Raw genomic sequence first — 12,741 nt, forward strand, 5'->3', positions numbered from 1 at the left:
TGATCTAGGATCAGGTCTTCATTATCCACAGCTCTGGACTGATATAGGATCAGGTCTTCATTATCCACAGCTCTGGACTGATCTAGGATCAGGTCTTCATTATCCACAGCTCTACTGATCTAGGATAAGGTCTTCATTATCCACAGCTCTGGACTGATCTAGGATCAGGTCTTCATTATCCACAGCTCTGGGCTGATCTAGGATCAGGTCTTCATTATCCACAGCTCTGTACTGATCTAGGATCAGGTCTTCATTATCCACAGCTCTGGGCTGATCTAGGATCAGGTCTTCATTATCCACAGCTCTGTACTGATCTAGGATCAGGTCTTCATTATCCACAGCTCTGGACTGATCTAGGATCAGGTCTTCATTATCCACAGCTCTGGGCTGATCTAGGATCAGGTCTTCATTATCCACAGCTCTACTGATCTAGGATCAGGTCTTCATTATCCACAGCTCTGGGCTGATCTAGGATCAGGTCTTCATTATCCACAGCTCTGGACTGATCTAGGATCAGGTCTTCATTATCCACAGCTCTGGACTGATCTAGGATCAGGTCTTCATTATCCACAGCTCTGGGCTGATCTAGGATCAGGTCTTCATTATCCACAGCTCTGTACTGATCTAGGATCAGGTCTTCATTATCCACAGCTCTGGACTGATCTAAGATCAGGTCTTCATTATCCACAGCTCTGGACTGATCTAGGATCAGGTCTTCATTATCCACAGCTCTACTGATCTAGGATAAGGTCTTCATTATTCACAGCTCTGGACTGATCTAGGATCAGGTCTTCATTATCCACAGCTCTGGACTGATCTAGGATCAGGTCTTCATTATCCACAGCTCTGGACTGATCTAGGATCAGGTCTTCATTATCCACAGCTCTGGACTGATCTAGGATCAGGTCTTCATTATCCACAGCTCTGGGCTGATCTAGGATCAGGTCTTCATTATCCACAGCTCTACTGATCTAGGATCAGGTCTTCATTATCCACAGCTCTGGGCTGATCTAGGATCAGGTCTTCATTATCCACAGCTCTGGACTGATCTAGGATCAGGTCTTCATTATCCACAGCTCTGGGCTGATCTAGGATCAGGTCTTCATTATCCACAGCTCTGTACTGATCTAGGATCAGGTCTTCATTATCCACAGCTCTGGACTGATCTAAGATCAGGTCTTCATTATCCACAGCTCTGGACTGATCTAGGATCAGGTCTTCATTATCCACAGCTCTGGACTGATCTAGGATCAGGTCTTCATTATCCACAGCTCTGGACTGATCTAGGATCAGGTCTTCATTATCCACAGCTCTGGACTGATCTAGGATCAGGTCTTCCCTGCCCATCTAAACTGATTAATAATCACCTAAAAAGGCAGTGTCAGCACTGATACTCCGAGAAGCTTTATGAATAGGAGCCCTGGTCTCAGATCAGTTTGGCATGACAATGTATATAGGAGTTGGCAAGACGGCACAAATAGAATGGAACTGGGACCAGGCTATAATGTCTGTGAGTCCTGTGAGTTCCTTACCAGTTTGGTGATGTCATAGACAATGACAGCTGCGGCAGAGCCTCTGTAGTACATGGGGGCCAGCGAGTGGAACTGGAACACAACGACACATTAAGTTACAGTGGGTAGTAGATCAACAGCGTTAATTCCTATCTGCACAAAAGCCCAAATAATGGTAACTGTTGCGGTTCATTGGCCGATATTATCGTGTTATAACACACTCCTGCCCAGTATCTATCTATCTATCTATCTATCTATCTATCTATCTATCTATCTATCTATCTATCTATCTATCTATCTATCTATCTATCTATCTATCTATCTATCTATCTATCTATCTATCTATCTATCTATCCCACTCCTGCCCAGTATATATCTCTCCCTCTCTCTCTCTCTCCTCTCTCTCCCTCTCTCTCTCTCTCTCTCTCGCTAACCAACCCACTCCTGCCCAGTCAGCATAATGGCCAGCCTACACATTTTTTTATTTACACACACACACACACACACACACACACACACACACACACACACACACACACACACACACACACACACACACACACACACACTTCCATTTTACACCCCACCCTTGTGAGTCATCAAGCCACAACAGTGCTACGAACCTCGAACCCTGATCTCTCAGTGTGTCTCAGAAAATAACCAATCACATGATTCCTTCGAAAGGACGCATCATGGATACATACTTTGGAACCAAGAAGTAAACAGTGAAAAGGGTTGCCATGCCAACTCTCTCCACTGACCCCTGGAACCACACTTTTACCTCCTAGCAAGCAGTAAAAGCTACTGTAGGACATTTTTGTTTTAATGAAACATAAACAATGTGGGCAGATTTGTATAAAATCTCTGACCCGAAATGAGTTTAGCTCAAGCTGGCAAACCAAATAAAATCACATTGTTATTGGTCACATACACCTGGTTAGCAGATGTTAATGCGAGTGTAGCGAAATGCTTGCGCTTCTAGTTCTGACAGTGCAGTAATATCTAACAAGTAATCTAACAATTTCCCAATAACTACCTGATACACACAAATCTAAAGGGGTGAATGAGAATATGTACATATGAGTATACAGATGAGCGATGGCCGAGCGGCAGAGTGCAAGGTGCAGTAGATGGTATAAAATACAGTATATACAAGGTGATAGGAGTAATGTAAGACATGTAGACATTATTAAAGTGGCATTGTTTAAAAGTGACTAGTGATCCATTTATTAGAGTGTCCAGTGATCGGGTGTCTCCAGCAGTGTAGAGATATAAAACAGAAGAAGGATGAACAGACGAAGGGGGATGAGCAGTTGAAAACATATAGACGAGGTACCTAAACCCACCCTTTCCTGTCCCGCTGTGTCCCAGATGAGGAACTTGTGTAGTTCGTGTCCACACGGGACCGTCTTGGTTAAAAACGATGCCCTGCAAGTAACACACAGAACGTTAGGCCTAGCAGTTGGTCTCTCCATTATACAACTGTGGATGACAGAAGGAAATACAATAACTAAATGTTTCCTGTTTTAGAGCAACGACGGGTAACTTTGATAGGGGGGTGGGGGCCACACAAAACAAATAGAACTCATCATGAGGGGACACAGTGCCCCCTCCCTGCGAGATAAACATTTTAGCGCCCCCCCCCGTGAAGTGAAAACATTTACGTTTTAAAAATGTATTTCCTGCAATTCTGCACATTGTGGAAATTGGTCCTCAGGCTGACAAAAAAGGGAGCCATGTGGCCCGTGCACCGCCAGTTATCCATCCCTGTTCTAGATTCATTGTGGCCCGCGCACCACCAGTTATCCATCCCTGTTTTAGATTCACTGTGGCCCGCGCACCGCCAGTTATCTATCCCTGTTCTAGATTCACTGAGGCCCGCCAGTTATCCATCCCTGTTCTAGATTCACTGAGGCCCGCGCACCGCCAGTTATCCACCCCTGTTCTAGATTCACTGTGGCCCGCGCACCGCCAGTTATCCACCCCTGTTCTAGATTCACTGTGGCCCGCGCACCTCCAGTTATCCACCCCTGTTCTAGATTCACTGTGGCCCGCGCACCACCAGTTATCCATCCCTGTTCTAGATTCACCGTGGCCCTCGCACCGCCAGTTATCCATCCCTGTTCTAGATTCACTGTGGCCCGTGCACCGCCAGTTATCCATCCCTGTTCTAGATCCACTGTGGCCCGCGCACCGCCAGTTATCCACCCCTGTTCTAGATTCACTGTGGCCCGTGCACCGCCAGTTATCCATCCCTGTTCTAGATTCACCGTGGCCCGCGCACTGCCAGTTATCCATCCCTGTTCTAGATTCACTGTGGCCCGCCAGTTATCCACCCCTGTTCTAGATTCACTGTGGCCCGTGCACCGCCAGTTATCCATCCCTGTTTTAGATTCACTGAGGCCCGCCAGTTATCCATCCCTGTTCTAGATTCACTGTGGCCCGCCAGTTATCCATCCCTGTTCTAGATTCACCGTGGCCCGCACACCGCCAGTTATCCATCCCTGTTCTAGATTCACTGAGGCCCGCCAGTTATCCATCCCTGTTTTAGATTCACTGAGGCCCGCCAGTTATCCATCCCTGTTCTAGATTCACTGTGGCCCGGCAGTTATCCATCCCTGTTCTAGATTCACCGTGGCCCGCACACCGCCAGTTATCCATCCCTGTTTTAGATTCACTGTGGCCCGCCAGTTATCCATCCCTGTTCTAGATTCACTGAGGCCCGCCAGTTATCCATCCCTGTTTTAGATTCACTGTGGCCCGCGCACCGCCAGTTATCCATCCCTCTTCTAGATTCACTGTGGCCCGCGCACCGGCAGTTATCCATCCCTGTTCTAGATTCACTGAGGCCCGTGCACCACCAGTTATCCACCCCTGTTCTAGATTCACTGAGGCCCGCGCACCACCAGTTATCCATCCCTGTTCTAGATTCACTGTGGCCCGCGCACCGCCAGTAATCCATCCCTGTTCTAGATTCACTGTGGCCCGCGCACCACCAGTTATCCATCCCTGTTCTAGATTCACTGTGGCCCGCGCACCGCCAGTTATCCATCCCTGTTCTAGATTCACTGTGGCCCGCGCACCGCCAGTTATCCATCCCTGTTCTAGATTCACTGTGGCCCGCGCACCACCAGTTATCCATCCCTGTTCTAGATTCACTGTGGCCCGCCAGTTATCCATCTCCTGTTTTAGATTCACTGACTGGTTACTACCAGATCTATTATGACACAATCAGATGAGATAGCAGACAAAGAAAACGGTCTTTGGATATAAAGCCCTTATTTCCAGCAAAATCATCCCAACACATATTTTACTAATCTCATTTTCCTCCTTGGACAAGGAAAACAGAGAACTTGGGTTTGAGTCTTATTTTCGATTTTAATGCAATTAAATTGAGATTCCTGAAAAGGTGTCCACAACAGAACAGTTGTCCTGTTGCTACCTATTGCGTAGAAGAAGGTATTAATGCTCTGACAACTTACCCTATAGTTGGACTAATGTTGTGGTCGAAATGGTCTTGTACAAAACGACATACAATACTTGACTTGCCCACTCCAGTATCCTGCAAAAAGAATGAAGTTGGTGAAATGCAATGTAGGGGTTGCTCTGTCTGTCTACAAAAGACAAAAAATAGACTAGAAACATGGTTGAGAAGATACAGTATGTTATTGCCAAAAGCATCCTAGTAGCCTGTGTTACTTGTTTTGCAAACCAAGGACACAATGTTTTGTTGGTGTCGTCATGTAGACCATTGTGAAGCAGGCAAGAATAACTAAGCACTTCCTGGTCACGGATTTTTGGAATCCTTCAGAATAAGAGTCTGTCCTGTATACTTTGTCAATGACTAATTAGGGCAAAAATTATGGGAAATGTACACAATTATCTATATATTTTATACTAATTATCATACAAAGAATAATTAAAAGATATTATGTGATATATTTATTATATCTTTCAAGCCTAAATGGTCAACAATGTATTTTTTTTCCTATAATTGATTGAACTGTACATAATTGCCTGTATGTTGTGTTGCAGTAAAAAGGGGGGGTCCATTCTACTCAGGAACACTTCTAGTTTCCACAAAGTTGAAACCCCCAGCAGCGTCGCTGCTCATTCTGCGGCCCTTAAAGAGAGTGGCCAAGCAGCTTAAATGCAGTACGCTTTTTCCTATTAGACACACAGAGCCTTCAGAAAGGATTCAAACCCCTTGACTTTTTTCCCACATTATGTTGTTCCAGTCTGAATATTCACCGGCCTAAACACAATAACCCCATAATGACATCACAATACCCCATAATGACATCACAATAACCCCATAATGACATCACAATAAACCCATAATGACATCACAATAACCCCATAATGACATCACAATAAACCCATAATGACATCACAATAAACCCATAATGACATCACAATAAACCCATAATGACATCACAATAACCCCATAATAATCACAATAACCCCATAATGACATCACAATAAACCCATAATGACATCACAATAACCCCATAATGACATCACAATACCCCCATAATGTCAAAGTGGAATAATGTTTTTAGAAAGTTTTACAAATTAATAAAAAATGAAAAGCTGAAATGTCTTGTGTCAATAAGTATTCGACCTCTTTGTTATGGCAAGCTTAAATTAGTTCAGGAGTAAAAATGTGCTTAACAAGTCACGTAATAAGTTGCATGGACTCACTCTGTGTGCAATAATAGTGTTCAACATGATTTTTGAATGACTACCTCATCTCTGTACCCAACACATTACAATTACTGTATCGGTAAGGTCCCTCAGTCGAGCAGTGAATTTCAAACACAGATTCAACCACAAAGACCAGGGAGGGTTTCCAATGGGTGGATCAATACACCCGGTCACTACAAATATAATGGTGTCCTTCCTAACTCAGTAGCCGGAGAGGAAGGAAACCACTCAGAGATTTCACAATGATACCAACCTTAAAACAGCTACAGGGTTTAATGGCTGTGGTAGGAGAAAACTGAGGATGAATCAACAACATTGTAGTTACTCCACAATACTAACCTAATTGACAGTGTTAAGAAGGAAGCTCGTACAGAAGAAAAATATTCCAAAACACGCATCCTGTTTGCAACAAGACACTAAAGTAATACTACAAGAAAATGTGGCAAAGCAATTAGCTTTTTGTCCTGAATACAAAGTGTTATGTTTGGGGCAAATACAATACAACACGAGTACATATCTCCATATTTTCAAGCACAGTGGTGGCTGCATCATGTTATGGGTATGCTTGTAATTGTTAAGTACTGGGGAGATTGTCAGGACAAAAAAGAAACAGAATGGAGCTAAGCACAGGCAAAATGCTAGAGGAAAACATGGTTCAGTCTGCTTTCCATCAGACACTGATGAATTCAACTTTCAGCAGGATAATAACCTAAAACATATAGCTCCACATTGATCTGGTACTGGTACTCCCTGTATATAGCTCCACATTGATCTGGTACTGGTACTCCCTGTATATAGCTCCACATTGATCTGGTACTGGTACTCCCTGTATATAGCTCCACATTGATCTGGTACTGGTACTCCCTGTATATAGCTCCACATTGATCTGGTACTGGTACTCCCTGTATATAGCTCCACATTGATCTGGTACTGGTACTCCCTGTATATAGCTCCACATTGATCTGGTACTGGTACTCCCTGTATATAGCTCCACATTGATCTGGTACTGGTACTCCCTGTATATAGCTCCACATTGATCTGGTACTGGTACTCCCTGTATATAGCTCCACATTGATCTGGTACTGGTACTCCCTGTATATAGCTCCACATTGATCTGGTACTGGTACTCCCTGTATATAGCTCCACATTGATCTGGTACTGGTACTCCCTGTATATAGCTCCACATTGATCTGGTACTGGTACTCCCTGTATATAGCTCCACATTGATCTGGTACTGGTACTCCTGTATATAGCTCCACATTGATCTGGTACTGGTACTCCCTGTATATAGCTCCACATTGATCTGGTACTGGTACTCCCTGTATATAGCTCCACATTGATCTGGTACTGGTACTCCCTGTATATAGCTCCACATTGATCTGGTGCTGGTACTCCCTGTATATAGCTCCACATTGATCTGGTACTCCCTGTATATAGCTCCACATTGATCTGGTACTGGTACTCCCTGTATATAGCTCCACATTGATCTGGTACTCCCTGTATATAGCTCCACATTGATCTGGTACTGGTACTCCCTGTATATAGCTCCACATTGATCTGGTACTGGTACTCCCTGTATATAGCTCCACATTGATCTGGTACTGGTACTCCCTGTATATAGCTCCACATTGATCTGGTACTCCCTGTATATAGCTCCACATTGATCTGGTACTGGTACTCCCTGTATATAGCTCCACATTGATCTGGTACTGGTACTCCCTGTATATAGCTCCACATTGATCTGGTACTTCCTGTATATAGCTCCACATTGATCTGGTACTGGTACTCCCTGTATATAGCTCCACATTGATCTGGTACTGGTACTCCCTGTATATAGCTTCACATTGATCTGGTACTCCTGTATGTAGCTCCACATTGATCTGGTACTGGTACTCCCTGTATATAGCTCCACATTGATCTGGTACTGGTACTCCCTGTATATAGCTCCACATTGATCTGGTACTGGTACTCCCTGTATATAGCTCCACATTGATCTGGTACTGGTACTCCCTGTATATAGCTCCACATTGATCTGGTACTGGTACTCCTGTATATAGCTCCACATTGATCTGGTACTGGTACTCCCTGTATGTAGCTCCACATTGATCTGGTACTGGTACTCCCTGTATATAGCTCCACATTGATCTGGTACTGGTACTCCCTGTATATAGCTCCACATTGATCTGGTACTCCCTGTATATAGCTCCACATTGATCTGGTACTCCCTGTATATAGCTCCACATTGATCTGGTACTGGTACTCCCTGTATATAGCTCCACATTGATCTGGTACTGGTACTCCCTGTATATAGCCTCCACATTGATCTGGTACTGGTACTCCCTGTATATAGCTCCACATTGATCTGGTACTGGTACTCCCTGTATATAGCTCCACATTGATCTGATACTCCCTGTATATAGCTCCACATTGATCTGGTACTCCCTGTATATAGCTCCACATTGATCTGGTACTGGTACTCCCTGTATATAGCTCCACATTGATCTGGTACTCCCTGTATATAGCTCCACATTGATCTGGTACTGGTACTCCCTGTATATAGCTCCACATTGATCTGGTACTCCCTGTATATATCTCCACATTGATCTGGTACTCCCTGTATATAGCTCCACATTGATCTGGTACTGGTACTCCCTGTATATAGCTCCACATTGATCTGGTACTGGTACTCCCTGTATATAGCTCCACATTGATCTGGTACTGGTACTCCCTGTATATAGCTCCACATTGATCTGGTACTGGTACTCCCTGTATATAGCTCCACTGTATATTATCATTGATTTTACTCTGCATCGTTATGAAAAGGCTCGTAAGCGAGCATTTCACTGTAAAGTTTACACCCATTGTATTCGCTGTTTGTGTCTTAATGGAATGTCATACCATGGATCATTTAGCTATTACCATGGATACCATGGATCATTTAGCTATTACCATGGATACCATGGATCATTTAGCTATTACCATGGATACCATGGATCATTTAGCTATTTAATTTAGAATTATAAGATACTTTAGGTATCATTTTCTTTTGTATTATCTGATCAAATATTAGGCCCTAATCCATGGATTTCACATGACTGTGCAGGAGCCAGGAGCCAGGAGCCAGACCAAGCCAATCAGACTGAGTGTTTCCCAACAAGAGGGCTTTGTTACAGACAGAAATACTCCTCAGTTTCACCAGCTGTCCGGGTGGCCGGTCTCAGACGATCCCGCAGGTATTGTACCTGGATGTAGAGGGACTGGGTTGGCGTGGTTACATGTGGGCTGCGGTTGTAAAGCCAATTGGAAGTACTTCCAAATTCTTTTAAAAAAAAATGTTGGGAGGTGGCTTATGGTAGAGAAATTAACATTCAATTCTCTGGCAACACCTCTGGTGGACATTCCTTTCGTCAGCATGTCAATTGCACACTCCCTCATAACATCTGTGGCATTGTGTTGTGTGACAAAGCTGCACATTTTAGAGTGGTCTTTTATTGTCCCCAGCACAAGGTGCACCTGTGTAATGATCATGCCGATTAAACAGCTTCTTGATCTGCCACACCTGTCAGGTGGATGGATCATCTTGGCAAAGGAGAAATGCTCACTAACAGGGATGTAAACACATTTGTGCACAAAATTGTAGAGAAATAAGCTTTTGTACGTATGGAACATTTCTGGGATCTTTTATTTCAGCTCATGAAACACTGGGAGCAACACTTTACATGTTGCGTTTATATTTTTGTTCTGTACAAATCATAAGGAATAAGGTTTTGAAGTGTCTTTTCCTTTTACCTCAGGAAATATTTAGAGTTTTTTTGGACACATTTTTGTTGGTGTAAAACAACCTCCATACTTCTATTTTAATTTGTACCTTCAGACAAGTCACCATCGTGTTCGTAAGTGTCTCCCCCTTTTCCACAGTGGGATCACATTCGTTTTGTTGGCTAAAACCCAATCGGGCGCTACAGACGTTTTCACGAGAAGACCAATCAAACACAGCAGTAGCTTGGCCACCTTCCACCTCAGATGCGGAAAGGCCGCGCGAGGCGGATGGATTGAGATGCAGCCCATCCAAATAAGAGTTGAAACTGAAACTTTTCTGGGCTACATCATCTCTGCTGGGAGTGTCCAGATGGATCCCAAGAAGGTGAGAGCGGTGGTGGATTGGCCCTACGTCCAGGGTGCAGCTGCAATGCTTCCTGGGGTTTCGCCAACTTTTATCGCCCCTTTATCTGGGGTTACAGCACCCCGGCCTTCCCCCTGTCGGCACTCACCTCTACCAAGATTCCGTTCTCGTGGTCATCTGACCGTACGTTCCGGGAAACACCGCTTCATCACTGCCCCTTGAAACTTACCAACTAGATCTAATGTCTCGAAACTTGAAACCTCGAGTTGAAACTGGCAGAATTTGTTGAGATTATTATTAATTATTTATTTTTTACTATGTTACTTAAATTGACGCATGGGTGCGTCAATAGACTGTAAAACTCTTGAAAGGGCCACAAAGAATAGCAATCATGACCTTGCAAAGTAGAAGTGCTCCTGAGTCAAACGGACCCACCTTTTACAGCGACACAATGTACAGGAAATTGTGTACGGTCCAATATAAAAAACATACTGCATTCAAGCTGATTGGACACACAATTGTTTTCTGAACGTTGTGCAATATGCATGGGCTAAGTAACAATGGGATTTAAATGTGTTTTCTAAAGTGTATTATTATAATGAGAATATAATTATTAATATTGTTATTGTTATTATTATTAACAGTAGCATTATAAATAGTGTTTTGATATTTGAATTACTGCTGTTGCCATGATAACTATCTAGTAATCGTTACCCTTTAATGTTGTTAACAGTATTGTAACAACCCTGGGTTTATAAATGAGGAAATCGACTCTGCCGAACCAGCATGCGTCGATAGCGCGCGCCGGACCTCGGGCTCGAAGGTCGTGGGTTCGAAACACGCTCCCTGCTGATTCATTACAGTATTGTATAATATTAATTCTGCTGTTAATGCTATTAAACGATTTGGCTTTCTTAATATTGTTAAATATTTAATATTGTTACGTCTGCAAACATTTCCTAATAAAATGTTTACGTATTTCGATCATTTGCATGATTTTCTTTTTACCATCTTCATTGCGGGACTATTATTTTGAAATAAAGCGCCGAGGTCACGGTCTAATTCTTGCTGTCTTCTCAGCGGTGTCATGAAGAATCTAATGGTCAGGCTACTTGTAACAACTCCAGCCGGATGGTGACGTAATGGCTGCTATTTAACAGTCAGAAAAGCCATTGCAAAAAAAAAAAAAAAAAAAATGCAAGGTAAGGGAAATCACTCAATTGACAAGGACAACAACACAAACCATGCAGCAGTATAATAAACAACATCACAAAGTTGACATATTACAGACGGGATTGTACAGGTCTATAACTGGCCGGGGAAAGTTTATGATTATGTTTATGTGGCTTCGCCTCCACATCTTTTCCTAAAGTAAATGTCTCTCAGTGTGCAACGGTTCTTCGATAAGATAATAAGATAGAAACGGAACGGTTCTTATGCGATGTCAAATTATACCAGACAGAAAAGATTTCAAACGGCCGCGTTCTCAGTCTAAAAATATTCAGACGGACCGCAGACAAAGAATTTCCAAAGACAATCGCCAAACAATAACTTATTTCACTTACCCCAAGAAGACACACTTTTAGTTCCCGTATTGCCATTTTAAAAATCTTATGGTAATATAGGCATACTTCTTCCGTTTCTTTTAAATGTCTTTATCTCTCCATATTTGCGTTCAACGGATTTGTTCTTTAGATAAAATACAGAAACCCAGCCCCTAGACAAGACTAATGCCGCGTTCATAACAACTAGGAATTTGGAACTCGGAAATCTCAGACTTCCGACTTCAGTGCGTTCACGACAACTGGGAACTCGGGGGGGTATCTCCGACTGGGAGAAAAAAAATCGATTTGAACTGTCATCCAACTCGGAAGCTCGGGGATCTTTTCTAGAGCTTCGACTTTTTCGACTTGAAGATCACCGACGTCATAATTTGACCTCGTTTGTTCGCCACTCCCCGAGTTCCCAGTTGTCTTGAACGCACCATGATGACCATCGTCCCGAAACATAACGGAAAACAGTTGGAGCAACCCGAAACGCTCACTGTCACGTGACGGCCGTCACCCCTTCTGTTACTTTTATGTTCAAAGAGGAAGAGAGAAACTGACTGGGGAAAAAAAAGACCCGGATGGGACAGAAAGAAAGTATAGTACAAGATAACAAATAATTTATTAACTTTCAACTCAGTAGAGGACAAGCAGTGGAGAATATAATGGAAACATTTGTCTTATGGTGATGCCAACTTGCTAATTGCGACTCAAGGTCAAGCTCTGTATATCACTGACACATAAAAGAGATGGAAATACATTTTGATTGATTGATTGTTTGAGAAGATATCATATTTTGTGGGAGGTTTTTACTTGTATTTGTTAAGAGACGACCAAATAAGGAAACAATATT

At 43.2% G+C, this 12,741-nt stretch overlaps 1 protein-coding gene across 1 annotated transcript in view; it reads right to left on the reverse strand.

Moving 5' to 3' along the window:
• The window catches only part of LOC115127082 (ras-related protein Rab-31-like), a 29,482-nt gene extending 17,223 nt beyond the window's left edge, over positions 1 to 12,259 (reverse strand). Inside the window, exons 1-4 of the mRNA XM_065005984.1 lie at positions 11,907 to 12,259; positions 4,994 to 5,073; positions 2,858 to 2,939; positions 1,533 to 1,604 (exon numbers count right to left, since the gene is read on the reverse strand). Coding sequence (XP_064862056.1) covers positions 1,533 to 1,604; positions 2,858 to 2,939; positions 4,994 to 5,073; positions 11,907 to 11,942 — 270 coding nt within the window. The 5' untranslated portion in view covers positions 11,943 to 12,259. The remainder of the gene's footprint in view (positions 1 to 1,532; positions 1,605 to 2,857; positions 2,940 to 4,993; positions 5,074 to 11,906) is intronic.
• Between the last annotated feature and the right edge of the window lie 482 nt (positions 12,260 to 12,741).

This window comes from Oncorhynchus nerka, linkage group LG20 (genome assembly GCF_034236695.1).
Source record: "Oncorhynchus nerka isolate Pitt River linkage group LG20, Oner_Uvic_2.0, whole genome shotgun sequence".
In the NCBI taxonomy this organism is placed as follows: Eukaryota; Metazoa; Chordata; class Actinopteri; order Salmoniformes; family Salmonidae; genus Oncorhynchus; species Oncorhynchus nerka.